This window comes from Calliopsis andreniformis, chromosome 6, assembly GCF_051401765.1.
Source record: "Calliopsis andreniformis isolate RMS-2024a chromosome 6, iyCalAndr_principal, whole genome shotgun sequence".
Taxonomy (NCBI): domain Eukaryota; kingdom Metazoa; phylum Arthropoda; class Insecta; order Hymenoptera; family Andrenidae; genus Calliopsis; species Calliopsis andreniformis.
In genome coordinates this window covers 19,187,193-19,211,376 of record NC_135067.1, presented here as the reverse complement: position 1 = coordinate 19,211,376, position 24,184 = coordinate 19,187,193, and the positions used below count along the sequence as shown (strand labels likewise).

The following is a 24,184-nucleotide window of genomic DNA, read 5'->3' as shown; positions in this document are numbered from 1 at the left end:
TTTGGTTTACATTGGTTTTACAGCAATAGTGCTTGACTAAAGTCAGTCTTTCCCTGGGTCTCGAAACGAACGCGTCGAATGGAATACAATTTTATACCACGCGAGATAGAGTTGTTCATAGTTAAAATCAACCGAGTGATGTGTCATAGACGTGCGTATCTCTTTAATGAGATAGCGTTATCTGAGTGGATTATCCTATTGATTTCTCATTATGGAAAGCTACTTGTTTTGGGTGCCGGTAAAATGGCAGTAAATCGGTTGCGTGTGTACCTTCCGATGGCACAGTTCGCAACGGTGAATCCGCGACAAATTAATCGGGCAAGTAACCAATGCACGGCTAATGCGGGCTGAGCGCCAAATGCTGTTTCTAACGTAATCAAATTTGCAGCTTGTCTCGTGTGTAGTCGATACACCGAGGGCTATAGCGTACATATACGTGCCAGCGTCGAATAGCCAACTATACTAATCAAATAATTCATTTTCGCAATCTCGTATCGCGGACAATAATGACACCGGTTACGATGGCCGCGCGGATTATTGAAGGATAATTTAATCTTTCGACAGGAATAGCATCGATACGATGGAACTTTATGAGTAGCTAAATATATAGTTACGAGGGTGAGTTGACAAAGTCTTTACTCTAGATCATAGTATAATTACTTTCCACCTCATCATCAGAATAATTTCGAAAATTAAAACACTCAATTGTACGTAAAAGAGAAGGTAGAACACTCTTTTTGATGAATATTTTTCATCAGTTAGTACCAAGTGTTATCTCAGAATATAATGGAACGTGTTTTATAAAATTCACGAGTAGCTATATTCGTATGACTAAAGGGATGTTCTACGAACAACAGGTATTGGCAGGTTTTAAACTTTTTTCATTTTTAGGGATAAAGCATAGTTTGCTCCGGGTTTTAAGCGTAATTTACACCGTTCCCGTGGGATAATACTGTTTAATTGGCGAACAGGAAACAATGCTTCACGTGTGCTCATTACACTCATTATACGTACTTAATATTTTTTATTACTTTAATTATGCAGTTAATATGACTTGATAATGAAATATACTACTGAATAGGAAACTAGTATATTAATATACTATATGTATATAGATCTATAATGTGTATACAAGTGCTAATATACTGTTTTATATGTATATGTAGTTTTTTGATATAGTGGCGACCTCACATTCTGTAATAAGGAAACAATTTTCAACTGCGATGGTGGTGTAATGGTCAGCATAGTTGCCTTCCAAGCAGTTGATCCGGGTTCGATTCCCGGCCATCGCAGTGTCTATTTTTTTGTATAAAATTTTTATTTTCACGCTTCAAATATTTGACATACAAGATATATTTTCTTTTAAAGAGAAGGTTTTCAAAACTGCGATGGTGGTGTAATGGTCAGCATAGTTGCCTTCCAAGCAGTTGATCCGGGTTCGATTCCCGGCCATCGCAGTACATTATTTTTGTCTCTATATATTTGCATTTATTCAAAATAATTTTATTTTTAGTTTCTTTTATAAAAAAACACTACACTGAAAATTTGTATATGCAGTTTACAGTTATCTTTTGCAAAAAGAAAAAAAATTTCCGATACCGGGAATCGAACCCGAGCCTCCTGGGTGAGAGCCAGGTATCCTAGCCACTAGACCATATCGGATTTGATGGAAGACAATTTTCTGATTTTCAGAGAATTGAGTCCTTATGTATAACTATTTCGAAAAATATGAAATTATGTGATTAGTTTCAAATTATTTTTGAGCCAATAAAAATTTCTTACTTTAGAGTTGAATAGGTTATGCTGAAAAGTATTCTTGATGGTTTATGTAAGTAATTCGTTTTCCTGAATTATATTTCTATCGACATTAAAATACCCATTGGTCAATTTATTTAGCATATTTGTGAGCATGTTTTGGAATGCTTCTGGTTCAAAAGATAAACTTTTTAAAAAAAGTGAAATAGCGGTAAAGTTAGGTCATACCATACTCGATATCCAATCAAGTAAAAGTTTGATTGGTCCATTTGGCAACAATGGCAACAGTGGCAACAATGGCAACAACGGCAACAACGGCAACAACGCTTCCTGACTCACGCACGCGGCAGTTGTTCAGTTGCTTGTTGGTATTAGTAGTGAGGAACTAGTGTCGTAGCTGGATGGTGGAACAATTACACAGTTTTTCAAACAAAGGCCGCGTAAAACGCAGCAACGCTGTGCGTTTTCTGTAAGCGGCGTCGCTAAGGTAAAAGTTTAATTGTATTCGCATCGAAATCATTTTTTGCAAGACCGTGAGACCTATATTCAGACTTTGTTTCGGAGTCATTGACCGCAGTCCTCTATTTTTTAAACTTGATCTTGTGAGATATTAGCAAGTACATGTGAGACAAGTGATACGTTATCACCGCTGCGTATTTAAGAAAATAGGTATCGCCATGATCTCATTGTGAAGAAATCTCAAATAAAAATATGGTTTCATTAACATTGTCTCATATTGTTTCTTTTATTGTGATAATGTCAAGATGAAGTTGTGTGACATATATGTAAGTGAAACAATGTTTCCCTGTGTCTTTATTTATGATTTTTCATTGCTTGAAAAGTGAGGAAGAAACAGGTTGTTAAGATGTATTTATTTTAAAAAAAAGAATTCTCCATTTTTACTTGGTACTATACAAGGTTTTTTTATTGCAAACAAGATTTTTATTGGTTTCATATAGATAACTTGATCAATAAATACCACAGATGTAATATGCCAAAACGTACGTAAACAGCTTCAAAATGGATAGCCCATCTCAAAAGACATACATAAACAATAGTAATATGGACAGCTTGTATCAGAATATCCTGATATTTCTACGAAAAAATATAGTTGCTGATGTAGATGTAAATAATGGTGTGATACAACCATTAAAATCAGAGTATATATTATCAAATCATGATGTAGAAAGTATCCAAAGTTGTAAAACCAAACAAGAGAAAGCTGAAAAGTTATTAGATATACTTCCAAGGTATGAATTCTGTGATACACAAATTTATATGTAATCTATCTACTACTCGAAAAATCAATAACTCATATTACTATTATATTCAATTTTTAGTCGTGGACCATATGCATTTGATACTTTTCGTCAAGCTTTAAGACGTCATTACGAATGGATTAGCGAAGATATGGATAAACTAGAAGAGAATGCAAGAGCTTTCTGTGATATCAAATTTGCCAGTGCACCTATTCTTCCTCCAATTTCACCTCTGTCTGTTATTAGAGAACAAAAGGTAAGGGATGTACAAATAAATAAAATTTAAAGATATAATTAGAAGTTCATTGATGTTTAGATGAAGTAATAGGTGATAAGAATGAACAATGTTTATATAGGTACAAATACAATAAATTAATTTCTGTTGCTAAATATTACATTTGTTATCTCGTATGCATGCTTGTGGAAATGAATCATGTAAGTTTTAGAAAAAATTGACAAACATTGTGTGACATTAATATTTTGTTATATGCATATATTTCCTACATAAAATCAGGCTTATGATCTGCGATTTCAGATGACCCAGTTAAAACATTATTTACAACAATTGCAACCGAATGAATATATTGTTCTTCATGGAATGAAAGGGTTTGGTAAATCATGTTTAACAGCTAGTACATTGAAGGATACAAAATTTGTCAGAGATCTATTTTACGTAAGTTTGTATATCTTATAATATATTTTCATTTCAGAACAAGATAGAAAATTTACTTTATTTCTTCTAGAATGAAGTGTACTGGATCAAATTTGGTTACAAACGTCCAATTGATGAAGAAATATTGATCCAGCTTAATAGATTGTATCATCTTGTTAAAAATTTGGAACTATTGCCAGAATCATTGAAATCAGAATCACTGAAAGATTCGTTAACTGATTTCTTGAAACATCATTTTAGCAGAGACAGACATTGCCATGCTTTATTAATTCTAGATGATGTTTGTGATAGTAAAATAATTGAGGCATTTAATTTTGAATGTAAAACATTAGTAATCACTGCTGATCTTGATGTTGTATGGGAAAAACGGCCATCCGTAATTGAGGTAACTGATAATTACTTCCTGTGTTTTTCTTCTTACAACACAAATACTAACTATATTACATTTATATTTTCAATAAATATATGACAGGAAAACGTTTTTTTTCCAGATGAATGATGGCTTCACTGAAGCAGAATCTTTAGGTCTTTTTGCCAAAGTATTAGAAACAGAAGTAAATAAACTTCCCTTGGAAGCAAAACAAATTCATGATGAATGTAAAGGAATGCCTCTATTAATAGCCATGTTTTCTGCTCAGTTTGAGGAATTTAAGTTTGATATGAAAATACGCCCAGAAAGATGGAGATACTATCTAAATTCATTGAGAAACAAAGATGAAAAAAATCGGTAAAGCTACGAATATATAAATATTTGTGTTAATTTAGTTACAGCATCATATCTATTTTTTAAATTTTACAGCGTGGTGAAAAAGTTTATGGAGAAACAAGAAGCCATTTTTAATATGTATATACAACAATTACCTGTTGAAATGAGAAAACGTTATAAAGAATTAGTTATTTTTAGAGAAGATGTAAATATAACACCACAGGTAATGCACTGAATTTTGTTAAAGTATGTATACCTATTTATGTATTGTATTTTTTATAACATCTGTCTCTGTTTATAGACTTTAGAAATTCTTTGGGGAGAATGTCCATTTCAAGTTGAAGAGATGATGCTTGATTTATGTCATAAGTCACTTGCAGCTAAACAGTGGAATGATGAGTTGCATAGTTACATTTATGGTGTCCATGATTTATTGCTTTGCCATCTACGAAAACAGTTCTCACAAAACGAATTAGTGGAAATGCATAAATCATTAATTGAAAAATATCGTAACTTTTGTAATGGTGATTTTTCAAAATTGCCAAGGGACAATTATAGCTATTCATACATTGGTTATCATTTGGAACAGGCACAATTGTATGATGAGTTTTCTAATATATACTTTAATTTTGATTTTATTCAAGCCACAATAGTTCACAGTGGCTTAAGCAATTTTCTGATTGATTTAAAGAATTACAGACAGTATATTACAAAAAATTATGATGCTACCTATGAATTGCATTTTACTGATTTAAAAAGATTCTTAGACGAACAAGCAAGCATTATAGCAGAACATAGACGTAAAAAGTGCCTCGATATAGTACAAATTGCTATGAATCATCCTTATGAAGGATACGTTAAAAGTACTGCTATTAAACTTGCAATTGAAAGATCTCAGAAATTATATGTATTTCATGATAGAAAATTAGGACAAATGAATAGACCATGGAGTGAAGAAATGTCAACAGAAATTCATACATCATGCTTTGCATGTGATCCAGATCTCATTTTAATTGGAGGTAAAGCAGGTGAAATAATTTTATGGGACAGTTATAGTCAGACACAGAAAGTTTTTAATGGACATGATAAGAATTGTAATATAAAGAAGATTGTCATATCTACGGAAAGTGATTGTTTTTTATCATTGGACGACCATGGTATAGTAAAACTCTTCAGGCTTTTTGAAGATGAAAATTACGACCAAAATCGTAGTCTGTTAAGTCCAAAACAAAAACAACCTTCTTGGAGTGGAATTTTTACCAACAAATTTTTTCACGACGATAGTTCAACAGTGTTCTTTGTCGTTGGCGAAATTATATTAGACATGACATTTGCCCAAGAGAATACCTGTATTGCAGCTTGTACAAACAGAGGAACAATAAGGGTATAATCAAGTGTAAATAATCTATTACCGATATCTGAATTGATACACGTTTGATACTATGTTTCTTCTTTCAGATGTGGGATCGTTGTGGAAATATATTATTTAGTCACAATAATAATCCACAAAGGTAAATTTTTCTTACCTTTCTTTTCTTTTTTGTATTTTATAAATTGTCAGTATTCTTATATTTATCTTTAAAATGTTTGCAGTACGAGTTACCTTAAAAATATCGCATTTTCAATGGAAAGTAACTTACTCCATATAATGGAGGAGACACATGGTGTTCTGGTATCGTATCATAAATATGGTACAGAATACACATATATATCACAATACAATCCAGATTTAGGAAAAAAGAAGATTATTTACTTTCGTAATGTGCCAGAAAAGACTAATTCATTAATAATAGTCACAGAAGAGAAAGCTGTATATGTAAAATGGTTTAGGTGGCACAATGAACAAATGCATAATTACAGTAAACAAATACGGGCGAGCGTGGAAAGCAGAAGCACTGTTTATACTTGTGCTGCATTAACTTATGATGGCCAGTATATAGTTTTAGGTGATTCTTCTGGTTTCATAAATATATGGAACATAGATGTTGGAGATCACCCAATAGCCACTTACAAATGTCGTGTTTCTTCTTTGGATACATATTGGGTAAAAGAAGATGGATATCACATTATCTGTGGTAGTGAGAATCGCTTACTTCACAAATGGAGATTGCCAGTAGAAGGAATATCTAAATCAATTAGGAAACCTTTATTTGATGCTGTGGTACAGCGATATGGAAAAGAAGATGTTGTTGTGACAGAAACTCTTTCAAATACTATTGTTACATTAGTTGGTGATGAAGTAATAGCAGAATCTAAGCCAATTGATGGAAAAATGTATAGTTTAATTCTTTCAACTGATAGAAAAAAAATAGTTTATGTTACGGACAAAGGTTCTGTTGTATTATTTGATATAGACAGCAAGGAAGCCATACGTATATTCACAGTTAAAAAAACTATAGAATTACTAAAAATTTTAACTGTACAAGGTAGCAGCATGATTGTTTGTAGAGAAACAGATAACAATTTAAGGGTGAGTTTGAAGTAATGTTTAATCTGTTGATAATTTACAAGCATGTAATATTTTTTAATTTATATTTCTCATTATTAATAGGTTTGGCAGCATAAAGAGTTGTCATATTTAATTGAAAATGTGGGATATGTTATTTCCATTCATGAAGTAAATGAGAATTATATAGTGACAGTAGCGCGAAATGGTGTAGTAGCTCTTTGGACTATCAATCATACAAGTTGGTTACGAAGGGACAGCGTTACCATTGGTGGCTCTGAGTCAAACATGGTCACTATATTCAGCTGTTTGAGTTACTGGAAAAGTACCTTAGCAGTGCTCAATGATAATGGAGACGTAGTTCTGTATAAATTACAAGAGGATACTATAACAGTACCACAATGCATAAGATTAACTGAATACTGCAGAATTAAATATACACAGAAGTTAACATGTTGTGAAATTTCACAGGATGAAGTATACTTAGCTGTTGGTTCTGAGAATGGTGATATTTCTGTAAGTTCTGAATTTATTATTTCTATAAACATATTAACCATATTATTAAACATATAATTATTGATTTTTAGATTATTGATATATCCATATGTGAAGAAATACATAAGCTACGTTTCCATACCAGTCCTGTTACTCAATTGTTTTGGGCACCCTCTGTGATCGGTGTCCCAATTTTGCTCTCTGTAAGTTCTGACGAATTAGTTTGGTGGAATGTTGATTTAGCTACACATGTGAAGAAGCAAAAGGAAAAGTTCAGAAGCAAAATTAATCGTTGCGTCAGTTTCCCTACTGTCAGTGACAGTGCAAATGCCAATTTGCACATGTCTACTAGTCAAAGTGCAGACTCAAGTATATACAATACACAATGCGAGGTAGAAGACAATGTTACCACTGATAGTGTAAATAGTCAAAGTAAGTACTGGCTATCCAAAGAGGGCAAAGACCCTAATCAACCTGCATTATTAGCCGTTGTTGAATTATCTTCGAACTTCTTTGCAAAAGTATGCATATCTACTGATTTTACAAAGTTGGTTACAGTTGATATATATGGATCTATTAGTACCTTTACAATACGTGAGTATAATTAATGATAATTGTGTTAAGTGAGAAATTACTAAATAACTCTTTAATCTTGATACTGCAAAGGTGCAATAACCGTAAACACTATCAAGAACAATTAATAGTTTTTCATGAGATTTTTTCTTTTTGATAAGAAATTGTTTTTAACTTGAGTTTTCTGTTTGGTAGATATAATTATTATTATACCAAAACGAAACTTTACGTTAAAGAAGTGAAATTTTTTTAAGACATAAATGATTAGCTGGTGATTATTATGCATTTCACAACAACTCTATACATTTTTTATTGACTGATGCTCAAGACTACGTACGAAATATGTACACATTCTAACAGTAACTCTATTGTCACTGCCAACTGCATTTACAGGAAACTGAATGGATCTCTTTTTTTACACATTTTTTATAACATCATAGTTACATTTTTTTGCCTTTTTTTATACCATAGCTCAAAAAGAAAGACTTTCTGAAAGATTCCATACGAGATAAATTTGCATATTTCAAGGTATTTTATGCTATCAACAAATACTTTTAACTAAACCAAGTTGCTATTAGCATATTTCGTGCATTTTACTCTATTTACTTTTTGTATAAACATTTCTCATTTATGTTAAATGATTAAATATTAATTAGAATATAATATATAAGGTATATACATACATAAAAATATATTTGTTTTAAAAGTATTATTGCAATATAGAGTACGTTTTAGTATATTATATATATCTGATTATTGTAAATGTCAATTGCTAAATTTGGCACAAAAAGATGTGACCTTGTAGTTTTAATGATTAGAAATTTTATTTTTAGCACTACAAGTCAAACCTGTAGACTGTAGGAAGAACAAATTTTATAATTATGTTTTGATACTTTTCTATGTTTTTCTTTTTTTTCTGTTTAATATATATCTACTCATATTCTCTGAGATAAAAGATCATGCTTCAATTAATGATATGGAGGATTTCATAGTAAAAAAAGTGTTGAATAAGATTTAAAAAAAAAAGATTTGTTTATTTGATGAAACAAGTATTTAATTTAAGTATTAGATCATTTAATTTAATCGCGTTAATGTAACAAATTTAAATGTTAAGTAAACTTAAAATTTACAATCAGTATCGGCACAATCACGAATTGTTAATATTTCATGAACTGTGAAAAACTTCCATATCTCTAAATTTTATTCGTTTCTCGAATTATAAAATCGATATAATTTCCTATTGTTATTTTATACTATGTGCCTTAAATATATGATATACATATTTAAAGGGGAGTAAAAAATTTGTTCATAAATTGTGTTATATTTTTAATATATTTGTATATTCTTATTGTATGTTTAAACATCAATTTATGATGCAACTCTCCTTAAGCAACATTTACGTTACAAATTTCTTTTACATATTATATACATATAAAAACTAAAAAAATCTTAAAAATTGTCATATATTGTATAAATTACCTCATTTTAATTGGTATGTATAATAGCATCAATTAAAATGACTCATCTAATTTATTACTATCTACCCGTATTTTAAACAGTGTTTACTACAGATTTTATAAAACAATATTTTATCTATATTGCTCGATTCTACAGCTGCATTTAATTTTTTCGATCTCGTGGTACAACACTATTACTGGAATGTTCCATTATGAATATTTTATAACATACGAACAGTGACGTATAAAAAACGACACGTTTTTAAGGAACTATTTTATAAGAAAAAGTATGTCATAAAATATTACATATGTATCGACAAATATGCATGTAATCGAACTTGGTCATGTATACGTCAAAATGTTTATCGATTTGTGATACGCGAATACATATGATCGATGTATTCGTTTTGAACTATGGTGCAATGTATAAGAGATGTAAACACTTTAGCGCTCAGAAACAGCAGGCCAATGGTGATACTATTTGGTCAGCAAAAGACAAAGTTTACATTCTCTCGTCAGGCTCAATTTTTGATACCATTTATTGTATTATTTACAAGCGCCTGTATTTTACTTGATGTTAGAAGAGAAAAAGAGTGTATGCATTTAACTGTAAATAAAGCTTTGTAAATACAACTTTCACGTTCTCACGAGATCAATGGACTACAGCCGGAAAGGCATTTACGAATTGCGTTGCCGCATCGCGATGTATAACAGTTGCACGTGGACAATATATTAATAGAATAGGTTGACCATGCGACGCTCGACTTGGCACTCTACGAACCATCCAATTTTATACTCTAGGCCAATGTCGGTTACTACATTGTAGTACATGCATTGATAATGTAGTATCCATAAACTGAAGCAAATGATTCCATTACCAGATCCGGAAGTCTTTATCAGAAGCTACATTCTGTACAATAGATAGAACTAAAACAAAGTTGTGAATCAAGAGATGTGCAATCGCATTTTATAAACTATTGACACTCCCCAACATTACAGATACACGATTAAAAATCAATATTTACATACATTTTCGAAGATAAGTGTAATTCAAACTATTAAATTTGGATTTTCAATTGTAACCTTATCTACAGATACATTCGTATCAGGTATTCGTTGATAACGATATAATCTTCTCAAATATGCAATTCAGCGATACGGCTGATAAGAGACCTTCAATCAAAATTCTCTACACATGTTTAATGAAGCGTAAACTTGATCAAGAACGTTTTAGAAGACTTTCGATTACTTTGTCAATACCATACTAGATAATTGCCACTTTTAAGGACACAGTCGCACGTTTCGCCATCTATGTTGTCATTATCAGTTAACATCTATTTATCAACGAACATATGCGTTTAACAAGATCCTAAATAATACTCAGCTGCTCTGCAATGCTTTGCAAATGTGAGCACATACACATCACACACGATAGCAGCGCGTATCGTGCGTAACTGCTACTAGCGCTTTGGGTCCCGGAAATCTGTGCGGGGAAAGGAAAAGGAACTGACTACCCGGCAGCACGGTTACCAATCGTTGCACTTCGCGATATTCAGTCTCAGTGTGCGGATCGTCGTGCCGCTTGTCATTTCCACGTTCACCCGTGTCCCGTAGCAGATCTCCGCGAAACCGAGTTTCGTTTTTTTCCCTATTATTGCGTTCTCTGTGGAGCGTTCCAGCCGTGTGAACGTGCGAAAGAGCAATGTCGGTTATCTATAAGAAATCGATGCACAAGATTGGCAAGTTCGTGCCCGAGAAGCTCCAGCCACTGTGGAATCACCCAGCTGGTTAGTAAGTTTTCGACGACTCTGCCCTCGGCTTTTCCTGTATCGTGACATGTGCTGGGACACATACGCGCTCGTACCACCGTGAAATGTCCATTCGATTAAGATTGGCGTCGAGACAATTTCGCAGTGGCTTATCAACGTCAGACATTTCAGCACTTTTTGCGCCACGCTACCGCGTAACACGCTGTCTAATCCGGATGGACTCGACCACCGTATTGCGTAAATGTAAATCAATGTCATCTCGTGACATGCTGTTTCATATTCCAGAACTCGTATTTTTAAGCACGCTAGGCCGTACGTTTCTGTGAACGTTTTGTAATGTTAACGGGTTCAAGGATCGCTACGATCGTAGAGAGAGTTTAACTTGCGTAGAAGCGACTTGAAGTTTGCCGCGGATTAAGGACCATCTTTGGAATTTGAAATTTAATCTGGTTTTCCTTCGATCGTATAAATACTGTGCAATGATTCGGATCGTTAGATAAAGGATGCATGGAAAGCTTTTTGCTTGGTATTGTTTGATAATGATACAGAAATGATGGAAAGAAGAACGTAACTGCAGCATCGACCTATTTTTCCCCTTTCAGGTCCGCAGACTATATTCTTCTGGGCACCAGCTTTTAAATGGGTCAGTAATAACTTTGAAATTCCAACGTTTCGTTCAGCGTTATGTTTAGATACACGTTTTACATAAATTGTACTGTTTCGTAGAATTTTTGTGGGTCTGATAATTGAGTTCTAACATTTTCATTTCCTGCTCATGTATATACATATATGTGTGTGATTCCTGATTGATATAACCGAATCAATTCTATTTCAAGGTAGACAATGTGCGCGGGCTTTACGCTGCCAGCCAATAAACACGTTACAGAAATATTTTCGTACTATGATGAGGTCGCATCCTCGTGGATGTGATCCAAGTGCGACGCTGTCACGTGTTGTGTTGTAGCTTGCGAAAGGAACGAGTAGTATCGTTATAGCGTATCACCTTCGACAGTACCGTATCGGTTTTACATTTCCGGTAACAATCCATGAAACCGATAATGCTTTGTTGATACGGTTCGTCACAGTTCGCACCGTTAAACAAGGAAAAGCGTAGTTATCGCATTAATGTCTGATTACAGCATAGCTTGGAAAGTCTATACGGTGGATACAAAATTTCATAGATTGAAATCTCGCGCGCGCGCATGCCTTTAAGACATTGTGGTCGATGTAGCTGGAAATGGGTCAGCCCTAAAATAAACAATCGCAATACGACCCCAATTATTGGCCCTTTCATTATTCATCTTTTGCAAAAGAAAAAAGAACTTGTTTCTGTTGCCGAGTATTTTTAATTTGTTTTATGCATTCAACATTTTTTGAGAGAGAGGGGGATTTTGGGAGATTCTTTTATTGAATAAATTTTAATTACAGGGACTTGTAATAGCTGGTCTCGGTGATCTGCAGAGGCCAGCAAATCAGCTCTCCGTTGGTCAATCATCTGCCTTGGGCATTACTGGCTTGATTTGGACCAGGTACTCTTTAGCGATCACTCCGAAAAATTGGAGCCTGTTTAGCGTGAATTTATTCGTCGCGATAACGTCGATGTATCAAGTTGGTAGGGCAATAAAGTAAGTTTCTTTTCTTGCAGCGATATGCATGGAAATTTGTAAACTTTGTCCTTCAATTATTCAAATTTGTAAAATAAATTATCTAGCTAAGTAGTGTCTAAACGTAAAGTAATCACGATGTCAGTTATTTTTTTAAGTAATCCATATTCCACGCTTCCAAAGTGTGCTTATTTTTATGTTTTCTTGTTGTGTAATTATTATAATTATCTATGTTATAAAAAATTCATGAGACATTTAAATCTGATTACAGGTATCAACGTGAACAATCAGCGTTACAAAATGCAAGAGCGATGGAAGTGAAACAGTGACTCTATACGCGTGATGCACATTCCTAGGGATAAAAATATTTTATGTATATAATTAAATTATTAGGACTATTTAATTAACGCGCGGTATATATACCACCATTACGTAATTTCAAACAAAGACAAAATCAAGTTAAAGGAAATACCACAAATTTGTAATACCTGTTCGATATAAACTTTGAGTCATTTAAAAAATGTCGAGTAATCAAATTATAAATATTTCACTTCAGGCTAATACAAGGGCTAGTCCAAGGGCTAGACCAAGTGCTAGCCCAAGGGCTAGTTCAAAGGCCAATCCAAGGTCTAGTCCAAGGTCTAGTCCAAGGTCCAGTCCAAGGTCTAGTCCAAGGGCTAGTCCAAGGGCTAGACCAAGGGCTAGACCAAGGGCTAGACCAAGTGCTAGCCCAAGGGCTAGTTCAAAGGCCAATCCAAGGTCTAGTCCAAGGTCTAGTCCAAGGTCTAGTCCAAGGGCTAGTCCAAGGGCTAGACCAAGGGCTAGACCAGGCGCTAGTCCAAAGGCTAGACCAAGGGCTAGACGGAGGCCTAGCCCCTAAAATTTTGAGTACATGCAATCACAGAAACTTGCTAAGCATATCATGAAGACACCATAACTATGCAATCGCAAAATATGGAATACTAAGCAATTATAGATCAGGAATAAGAAGTGTCTAACTCAGGAAGTTCGAAACGCCAAAACTTAAACACCATACCCAGAAAACATGAAACACCGTAAGTAGGTTATCAACACTCGGAAAACATGAAACACCAATAATAGGACACCAAATCTAGGAAGCTTAAAGTATTAACATTCAGAAAGTATGAACATTTCAATCAAGTCTTACGATTAAGACAATTCGAAATACCCCAAAAAAGCACATGAACCTTTAAAAAATTGAAATTCCAAAAAGTAATAAAACGTTCGTGCCAAACTGTGATATCGAACTTAAGGTGCTGTTCGTATCTTTATTCCACAAGCAATGCATAAATGAAAAATTCTAGAATAAGTACAAAATACCAGCAAAATATATAGTGTAATACAGTACATATACATACAATATACGAAAATACATATTCGTAATACAGTACAACATTTAATGGCATATACTGTAAACTGAAACACCAATGATAGTACACCAATCTGTAGGGATAATATTTTAGTCAGGTACATTTGTTCACGTACAAATCTACCTCTGAATAATAATGTACAATGCTCGTTATAACGATTCGCAACACTGACGCTGAAGAATTCGAGGAAGTAGAAAATGTACAAATTGTATACCCAGTTCGATAATGTTATAACTGCCTTGTATAGATATAATAAAATAATATATTTTTCTATGACATGTATCATAATACATCATTTCCATTATAATTCAGCTGTACTGCCGAAGGATAAATTTAACTTACTTATCTCGCATCGAATATTGAAAGCTCTATAAAAGCCATTCAAATAATGGCGCCCAAATCGAATGCTCAAATCGGACGTAAAGTGACTATGTTCAGGGCAATCGCGAATGATTATCATAGGTGGCGCTTTACAGGCAAGCACTGCGCAGATGCTAAACAATACGTTCGTTCTAATTTCCGACGTGAAATGAAAATATTTTGGACAATAAGAAAAACCTCAGTAAGTTTTAAACTTGATTAGACTTTAATATAATAAAACTATATTATTAATAACATTTATTGATAGTAGTAATTTGTATAAATAAAATATTACAGAAAACATGAAGTCAGACCATAAATATTCTTTCCTAACCAAAGGTGGATAAAAAACGAAAAGAAAATGAGGGAAAGCAGAAAATAGAATTTTGTAAAAGCTTACTTTAAAGGTATAAAAAATCTCTATTCTATTGATATGTGTTCGTAAATCGCGCACGAAAATATCCGTGCAGCACAGAATTCCCTAGCACCCCTACGCATAATATAAACCGTCATTTAGATTGTATACTCTACTTCACGACAATCGATTATGCCCCTACTTCGTCCTATTCCCGTCCGAGGTCAGCGGCGCTGTCGGCGACCGAGTTACGATGCGCAGTACGAAGCGCGCCGTCACACGTACAATTCACGCAGTTCGTGGTTGCGCGACTATCCAGACGGACAAGTTCTCGTCGTCATTCCGGTCCCGTACGGGGTTGAGTAACGTACTCGCTGGCTGACGAGATCGAAAGAGAAGAGACGTAGAACCTCTATCCACGCACACTTAAGTGTAGAGAAGCAGTTGAAGCATCGAAGATGTTCACTGGAATAACGAATCAGATGTCTACGTGGATGGGCAAGAAGGCCGAAGACGGCGGCCCGGAGATGCCGGCTGAGAAAAAAATTACATCTCCCGTGGGAGAAGGCGAAGTCGAGCCGGAGAAAAAAGATAGGTAAGTGTCACCATGCTTTTAACCTATAAACTTTCGTCTGAGTATCGAGCGGTGTAACTCGTTTGACGTGAACTTTATGTACGACGCTCCGAGGTTCTGTACTCCAATTTAATCTTGTTTATGCCACGGTCACACATGCACGCATCTAACGTTTCCTGTGCGTTGCAATTGCAAAGGAATGTATTGCGTCTCGGTGACGATGTCTCGGTTGTCAAACGTGAGCCAATTGTTTTCAACCAAACACCCGATTCGCGGTCATTCATCGGTCGGTGCATCGGTCGTTTTGCGCATCTGTTCCACGCGTCGTAACTTTTGGAACAATCTTGGGCGCTTTTTTGAGATTAGATCGATAGCAACCGTCCCTGTTCTTACGTAAAGTACTGCTTACACCGACAATGTTACACGTTTCCGTGAATCGAAATGAGGTTAACGCAGACTCGATGCACTTTTGCGCTTAACCTTTTTACGCGGTTTTTTCGCGATTGTCAGTCACCAATATCGAACGAAGATAATGGTTAATCTTAGTTTGGTGGAAGGGGCATATCGAGGTGCACTCGGATAGATCAATTAGATTAGGAATCTGAATTCTAGGGTCACATATTTGAGACATTTTTTGTTTCATGACATTTAATATTTAAACGTCAAGTGGTCTTTGTATGAAGGTAATAAATGAAAATTCTGAATGCTTCTTTAGTTTATGACTCTCTGTATAAAATATAGCCTGGATGTATCCTACGACTGTAATTTTATGTTACATGCTCGCATATTAAAAGTTACGAGCATTTGAATATTATATCATGCTCCTTCTCGGTCTCGTGGATTTTCGACGATACGGCTAGATATCTCGTATTCTGTACTTCAAAGGTGCAAGACGCGAGGCAGTTTATAGGTGTTATCGACAGACTTTGTGACGCGAATATGACGTTTACGAGGCCATTGTCAGAAAGTTACGTCGAGTACAATGGATTTCGAAAATAGGATTCTGATGGCAGGAGGAGCGCCATTACGATATGCAGAATTGTCTAGCGAGCTTTGTGATGCGTTCGATACAGAATACTCCCTTTGTAGTCTAGGGAAATGTACTACACTCTTGCTTAATCTGCCAATATTTTGGCCTTCACAGAATTCAAACGTTCCAACACAACCCATAAACTTTAAAGAAGCATCCTTTTTTAATTGCAGAATATATTTTTAATCAATCGAATGTATCCCCTATGTATACGTCACGTTATTAAGCATGCGTTCGCGCTGCAATTAATTAGCAAGCATTTTGTTCTTAATGTCGTTATTATCCGCATTAAACGTTCCCGCGCCTTTCTATACAGGTATTGTAATCGTGATCAGGCGCCTCGCTAGGTTAATTAACTGATAACAAAAGCTACCAGGTCCGTTTCTTTTCGACCCATCAGTGCTAATTTATATTTTTGCCTGTGAATATCCACTTTTCACGAGGGTTTCATAGATTTGATAAAATACACCACGTCTGCGCGTGCACCCTTCGAAGACCCCTTCTATGCACTCTACAAACTCATTTTTTCATACATAGCATTTCCACATGACGTATCACAGTTCTCTTGAATAGAATTTTTCTCAATACTTTTTCAGCGTCTATACCATTTAACTCGAAAGACACAAGCTTTTCAAAGCTATAAATTTCATTTTCATTTGTCCACTGTTTCCCAACGTGAAAATGCTCCGTACTCGAAGAGTTAATTTAATTCCCTTTTCAACCGCGCCGAGCTATCTTTACACGGGCCGGGTAAAAAAAAAGTGTGAAACACTGGCGAACCGACACGTCGCTTGCTTTTCGAGTCGACCACGTTATCGAGCTGGCTTTTAATACGCCCGCGCCTCATCTGCTATAAATGGTGAAAAAGAAGGCAGCGAGGGCGGAGGCAAAAGAAACGTAAAAAAAAAAAAGAAAAGAAAAGTAAGAATAGATAAATACCTTAATGTCCTATGCGCAGGCGAAAACAGCTTCCGACGTATACTAAAGGTCGTGCATAATTCAGTAATCTGCGGGTCAATTGCTCGGTTGATTATATTCTGGGGATCTCTGAAGGTGTTCCATGGGTATAAACATTTCAGCATGCATCGAACGAGGGCTGTTTCACGTGACGGTCGCTCTGAGAGAAAAAGTGGATTATTCACCGTGCATAGATGTACAGAGCAGCAATGTTTTTTTAACAAGTAGCCGGCATCGGTGGAGAGGGCTCGATGAGGTTGCTTTCGAACATTGCTGGCTCTATCCGCGCATGAAAAGAATGTCGAAGACAGCTGGGACCGATATTTCCACAAAGAGCACGGGGAAAGGGAGCTGGTAATCTTTTATATAGGTCGCAATCGATACCGCGACCAGCCTCCCACAGAACCGTTAAATTTCGGTTTAATGGTAATGAGAGTCGTTGTTTCAGTTTTTAAACTCTTGCTCACTGTGCACGCACACAAACGGTCGATGTCCAGAATTTGTGAATATTTAACGATCCAACGGGATCACTGTTCGTCCCGTGACCGTTCGATAATGTATCTCGGCGTGGAACTGTACTGATGAACCGTATCGCGCAGTATTATCGTGCTGCACAAACAAGTAATTTGAAATAATTGTGTTCGATGCGAATGTAATATCGGTTATTATCGGGGAATCGTTATTAGTTATTATCGTGTTACCTATACACGTACACAGGGTATCTCAAAAATTTAGATAAGGTTTAATTGCTTAGTTAACATATCAAGAAGGAAGTAAACAAAGAAATTCACAAAAAATTTATCTTCAAAACATGTTGTAATAGAAAGCATTATATTGCCATAAATGCATCAGCAATCAACCTAGTTGCATGCAGTTGGTCGGTCTCGGGTTCATTCCACCTATAACTCCGGCTGCATGTGATTGGTCAGATTGATGGCGCATTCGTAATGGTACTACATGATATTTTTGTGCCCATTGTGCTCGCATTGCAGAACCCATAAGCTCTGAATTACCCAACGCGTGTACGTAATTTTCCTTGTCGCCAACATCTGCCCTCGGACAGGTGGAAAAAGGGTTACGAGGGGAGGGGGTCAGAGGTGAAACATGAAATTTTTTGTATCATAGGGCGGAGACCCTGCTTAATGGGCCACGGTTATAGCCTCGGTAAAGTATTTACAAAGCCACGGTACTCTTAAATGAGTTATGGCTGCGACAGTGTTCTGCTGGCACTCGACTCGGTTACACTGACCTGTTTTTGTTGGTAACATATTTACGGAGAATAGGCAGGAATCAAATCACTGTAGACAAGTTTCCTGTGAGCCACATACTGGAACTCTAACTGGGGATTGGAGTACAGAACGTCGAAGTTGGGCAGGAAACGAATGGAGGAGTCTGTTATTGTATTACTTTGATACGCTAACGAATCAACATTTTTATTTTATTGTCTTGCATAAATAGAAAACTAAATACCAAATGTGTAAACTAAACTCGAGATTGATTGAAAATACGTTAATTGGGCTCCATCAGTTATCGTTTTATCAATTTTTAAATGAATTGTATTTGCTATGTATACAACTTGTAAAGTAATAAAAAAATGCCGTTTGTAAAAATATCGTGGGCGTTCACTGTAAATGTTTATTTGTAACACCAGTTTCAAATTTCAATTTGAAATTTGGAATCCCGTAAATTACATTTTTTACAAGGAGAGCAGGGTGCAATATATGCATAGATTAAAACGAGTGTCTGTATTGTTCGCAGCCCCACTAAAAGCGGAAGCAGCAAATTCGAAATGCTGACTGGGGTGAAAACTCAAATGACTGGCTGGTTTAGCGGAGGCATACCTGGATTAAGCCGTGCTGGTGCACACGGTGCTGGAGCCGAAGGCGAAGCTCAAGTACAGCCTGGAGTAAACGAAAATCAATCGGCGCAAGAAACCCAGGCTACTGTTAAAACCAAAGATGACGACGCTAGCAGGTTCGAGCTCTTAATATCGACAGATCTTTTTTTATATCTTGTCTATTTGTTTTTCATGATCATTGCAACATCTGTATTTATAAACATTCTGCATAAGCGAACAAAGAAACTCATACATGACACAAAAACGCTACTATAAATTCCAGAAGACTGTAAATATTTACTTCCAAATATTTACATTGACTTAACACCTTACTCGTGACCTATAGCACTTTGCTCTTGATTCTGGCACAAACAATGCTAATACATACCTATACAGACAAACTTCTCTCGATCATTCAGTGAAATAATGAAACAGTGAATAGTGAATTTGTGTCATGTATGTAATTTATTAGCACGCTTAAAATGTACGATATGATAGATTGAATTTTTCTTATTTAATTAATTTATGTTCCATTTTACAGCGCTACCAGTGGAGCAGACAGTGCTCCAGCTAGTTTAGAAGGCTCGCCGACCGAAGACAAAGAAGGACAGCAAGCATTCGGCGCCGGTGAGTCAAAAATTTGTTCATAAAGCCACGTCGCTCGTGAACTAGTACAAGTGGCAACAAAGTACAACCTTCGTGCTCTTTAACATCTTACTGATAAGCCTCAAATTTACAAGCAGCTCGCAGTTTACTCAAATAGCTTTTCAAGAATGAGTTAATTATCGAACTACTTGAACACAGTACAGTAATTCATTGTTCAACAACTATGAAAGCAGAGTCTAAATGTGTCTTAACGTTAAGCGTCTTAACGTAAATTATTTTTAACAGGGTATTTACTGTCTTCCACATTTACTTTTTCGCGCTACTTAATCATTTTAGTTGAGCGAGCGCTCGAAAACTGCGAAGGAAACTTTTAATTAAATCCAACTTGGCGAAGATGAAAAGATTCGAGGCCTTCTAAAAGACTGGGCCCCGTTGCCACTGATACTCGTTGCGAGCGACGAGGCAAGTCACCTGCTTAATAAACAAAGAAAAGTATTTCTCATCCGTCGGCCCCGAGAAAAACAAGTTGACTGATAAAAAAAGATAATACTTTTTATTTGAAGTCGTTCGAGGTGCTTCTTAAACAGAATTATTAACGTTAATTGGATGTCTAATTGAACTCATTGGAAAAGTTCTCGGGCCAGTACCCAGGGTATTTACTTTGACTTAACATCGCCGTTTCGTTGCCTTCGTTATTCTGTCACTTAGAGAGGAAATAAGCGGATCACCCAAAAATGTAAACAGATTTCAACTTCTGACCTCCTTCCCGTGTCTGATCCATTTTTACGGAGCTCGAGGTACAGCTTGCAATCTTAACGAGAATCGATCGTGTCACGGGCAAAAGCCTCCCCTGTGCAATCCCATACGTGCAGAGCGTTGCTCACTGGACCATAATTGATCCCTCACAATAGGGATTTGATTTTCCCGAATAGTCATGTTCCGAGAGGCATATTGTCGAAATGCACGCTCGATCCAGGACTGTTCGGAGCCTGAAAGATTCAGCCGCCTCTTCCTCCCTCCCACGCTCTTGCCACAACGAGTCTGTCTGATTAATGATCGAACGCTGTCGATGGAGTTTAACCATCCGATACCGTGGCGTCGATATCGATGTACCGAGCCATTAAATTAACTTTCATAGTCGACTTTTTTCACAAGTGTCGCCGTTCTGCTCAACCTCCCCCGAATCTCTGTTCCCTTTTTCTCTCCTCCAACTTCTGGCTCGTATTTTACTCTGCACGATGAAACTATATTCGGTGAAATTCATTTCTCCGCCCAGGAGACGTGATGCTGCGATTGTTTCCCTCCGGATGTACAAATAACGCTGGAAGCTTCTTCGTTCCGACCACCGATCTCATCAATAACATTTTCAGAGTAACACGCGAGATATGTATACCAGCAAGCCCTTTATCCTCGCTTTCCCGACGCATTCGGCTACATATTTCATCGGGAGGAACACTTGTACAAGCACTCGCACGAGCCACGTGTCAGGGATGTAGAAAAATTGGCATTATCGTTGCCTGGGGATCGGGAGCAGAAGCTTGAGCTTCGTGCGTTGCATTTTCAAACGTTCAGTTGCGATATTAATTGATGGTGATCCATACGTCATATAAAATTCCATGAAAATTTTCGAGAGGCTTTTTTATTTCAATTTGTCGAAATGGTAGCGATGAGAATTCTGTTTTTATATAAAGTTCGTTTAATTAGTTTTTTGCTTTGTTCGACGTTCAAATTAAAAGCCAGGCACGTGGTACAATTTAAAGCTGTCCGGGTATCGAATAACATGTTCCGATTTTAATGTCAAAGGTTCAAGGATTTACCAGCATTATTAGCTATGAAATAATGAATCTCTGGTACGGTATTTTGGAAAACGGTACAAGTGATACTGTTGAATTTGAGAGAGATTTTAACGTTGCATCACCCGAACAAACTTCGCTCGCGGTACGAGCGAGTCAGAAGCTAAGCACCCGGGATAAAAAAGCTGAACATTTTCGTTAGTAATTATTTCGACGTATGCTGGGAGCTTTGTTCGCCGACTCGTGCGAAAGTTCCATGGAAAATATTTCCAACCCATTGTCGCGCGGTTAATACCGTTTTACGCTGGATCGTTCCGTCGAATGAAAACATTTTAATCTCGCTAGCCGGTTCGTCAGATCGAATCGGCTTTATCGCCACCGTCTACCGATTAATTCCGCGTTACAGCGCTTCTGTTGCGAGAATGAACGTTGTTTACAGTACCGTAGTCGCCTGTTTTCGCGCGAAACTGACTTACGTGACAAGCATCGCGTGCAGAAATTTTCTCGAGCACTGCTCTTATATATCGACCATGCCCCTTTATCTCCCAGTCCTTTCTGCGTCTCTCTGCAATCTCGTCTCCGTATTTTCCGACAAAGATATGAAACTCTGAAATTACGACTGCTCTCGGAGAGGTCTTTCCGAGATCGCTTCTTCTTTTTCAACTGAGATAACAATTAACCGTGTTTTTGGTGACTGTGTGCACCTTCTATTTGGTAGATGTTTTATATGGAGACAATAGTTCTCGTGGGAGCGAGAGGAAAATTTATCACAGCTATAATTGAAGGGGATTTACTGCAACACTTATATTCATATATAAATATTTCATTATTAGACTATAAATGTTCATGCAAATTCATGGCTTCATAAACTTAATTAAAGAAGTGCTACTAAACAGAGGTTTTCATCCTCTGAGTATTATAACGAGTGTTTTATCTTGCATACACTGTGCATGCTTTACTTTTTGCACATTTGCATTTTCTGCGACTGCATACTCGCAGTCTGTTCAATACTGATCCATTGTCAGGATGAAATGAACCTGAAAGGGATACTGATTTGATTATCACGAATTCAAGACCCAGGGGGAATCGTACCCATTATCTTCACTCACGCACACGAATGATTAAGAGCGATGTTTTGCAGAGAATCGTATTGTAGAAATGGAATCGAGAAATGTTCTAAATTCATAGTACACTTGAAGTTTATCCTTATCTCCAGCTAACGGTACCTGACTCTATCTAGCCCAGAACTGGTTATCCGGCTTGTATCATAAATCTCCGGTATCATCTAGCTTCCTCCATTTTGTCTCCATTCTTTTTTAACGACCCAAACGAGTTTAGCTGCTCTCAGGAAGCGATATTCTATAGCGCGACAGTCATTAAGGGTAACTAGCTGCGCAAAATTAGATTTGTTTCACTATTCTAACTTCCTTCGATGGAACAACGTGCACGTGTTCTACGTCAATTTTTTACAACGTACTCGCTTCGCAGCGTCGCGGGCTATGTAATTAATATTCAAGCCACTCGGTCATGCATTTTCCGCGGTCGACTCGAGACACGCGTAGAGGAAAGCACTCGCGCAGAAGTCGTCTGCGGAGTCACGTCACCCTTGAGACCCTAGCCCACCAAGTGGACAAAGACTAGGTCGATCCAGACAGGGAACACAGGGGCGTTTCCTCGAAACGAAATACTTCTCGTTCTCTTCGTTGTCAGTCAGAAAGGAAAGGATTTTTTCGAATCTGGATAGAGTATATTTAGTCCCCAGAGCCCCAGGGCACAGTAAGTCATTCTTTTGAAGCACTAGAGGAGAGCGAATCAAAGATAGAAAAATTAGACTTAACATTATTTAGCTTTGAATCTGTTTATAAATCAAAGTATGTGGAAAATGTCATACAAAGGATATATAAGATGTCATTTTCAAATGGACTCAATACGTTCTGTCTCTGTGGTCCAGATATTAAATCACTTCAAGAGTCAATAGGGCGAACAAGTTGTAGATTCAAACGAAGCCACGCGAGGCATATTGTTCGTCGTGTCATTGTGTCAATCAGAAGACGTTCTTGTTTGCCAGCTCGCCAGAGACGCGATAGAGTGGAAGCAATCTCCCTAACGTCATTAGCCTTAGAAGGAAACTTCTGGTTTACGGAAATGAAACAACCGTTGCATAATGCCGTGTTCTTCGCTAGTTGAGGCTCGAGCTTTCGTTCGGGACATCCCCCAGCCGATTCGTTCTTTAGTCCTCGGGAAAGAAAATAAAGCACGCCCTCGGAGACAATTGAGAAGTTACTTGCCAGTACCGCGAGGAACTTCCCTCTCCGCATAAAAGGAATTTCGAGACTTTGGAGCGCGTCTCAATAATGCTTCGTCGAGGGATTCAATGGAAACTCCTCCGTCAGAAAAATGTCGTTTTTTTCAACGAGTTGTACAGGGCGATTAAAAAATATAGATCGATAAAGTAAACAGTGACAGAAGACAATGAAACAAATATATAATTTATCCAGTAAGCATGCTTTCAATCTCCCTTTATTTTTTAGTCATGAGATTTTA

General features: G+C 36.6%; 3 protein-coding genes, 1 long non-coding RNA gene and 3 other non-coding genes across 8 annotated transcripts in view; 6 read left to right on the top strand and 1 right to left on the bottom strand.

The window, feature by feature from the left end:
- The first annotated feature begins 1,220 nt into the window (after positions 1-1,220).
- On the top strand, positions 1,221-1,292 carry Trnag-ucc (transfer RNA glycine (anticodon UCC)). The gene has a single exon. It is a non-coding gene; the product is annotated as a tRNA-Gly (tRNA).
- A 93-nt stretch (positions 1,293-1,385) lies between these two features.
- Positions 1,386-1,457, top strand: Trnag-ucc (transfer RNA glycine (anticodon UCC)). The gene has a single exon. It is a non-coding gene; the product is annotated as a tRNA-Gly (tRNA).
- A 133-nt stretch (positions 1,458-1,590) lies between these two features.
- On the bottom strand, positions 1,591-1,662 carry Trnae-cuc (transfer RNA glutamic acid (anticodon CUC)). Its single transcript has one exon. It is a non-coding gene; the product is annotated as a tRNA-Glu (tRNA).
- A 1,155-nt stretch (positions 1,663-2,817) lies between these two features.
- LOC143180425 (apoptotic protease-activating factor 1) lies at positions 2,818-7,991 on the top strand. Its single transcript, XM_076380141.1, has 11 exons — positions 2,818-3,005; positions 3,096-3,270; positions 3,550-3,687; positions 3,758-4,072; positions 4,179-4,414; positions 4,487-4,616; positions 4,695-5,777; positions 5,852-5,904; positions 5,987-6,863; positions 6,945-7,355; positions 7,427-7,991. Exons 1-11 carry the CDS (start codon positions 2,818-2,820, stop codon positions 7,940-7,942), a joined length of 4,122 nt encoding a protein of 1,373 aa, XP_076236256.1. The 3' UTR covers positions 7,943-7,991.
- Positions 7,992-10,905: 2,914 nt separating this feature from the next.
- On the top strand, positions 10,906-13,150 carry LOC143180442 (uncharacterized). The gene is made up of 4 exons (XM_076380172.1): positions 10,906-11,151; positions 11,736-11,776; positions 12,562-12,758; positions 13,009-13,150. Exons 1-4 carry the CDS (start codon positions 11,067-11,069, stop codon positions 13,064-13,066), a joined length of 381 nt encoding a protein of 126 aa, XP_076236287.1. The 5' UTR covers positions 10,906-11,066; the 3' UTR covers positions 13,067-13,150.
- Positions 13,151-14,505: 1,355 nt separating this feature from the next.
- Positions 14,506-14,915, top strand: LOC143180443 (uncharacterized). Its single transcript, XR_013002132.1, has 2 exons — positions 14,506-14,690; positions 14,786-14,915. It is a non-coding gene; the product is annotated as an uncharacterized LOC143180443 (long non-coding RNA).
- A 261-nt stretch (positions 14,916-15,176) lies between these two features.
- Positions 15,177-24,184, top strand: part of Sap47 (Synapse-associated protein 47kD) — a 57,602-nt gene continuing 48,594 nt past the window's right edge. For both annotated transcript variants that reach the window (XM_076381521.1, XM_076381522.1), the window contains exons 1-3: positions 15,177-15,438; positions 19,163-19,378; positions 19,783-19,868. In XM_076381521.1, the coding sequence (XP_076237636.1) occupies positions 15,302-15,438; positions 19,163-19,378; positions 19,783-19,868 (439 nt within the window). In that variant the 5' untranslated portion in view covers positions 15,177-15,301. The remainder of the gene's footprint in view (positions 15,439-19,162; positions 19,379-19,782; positions 19,869-24,184) is intronic.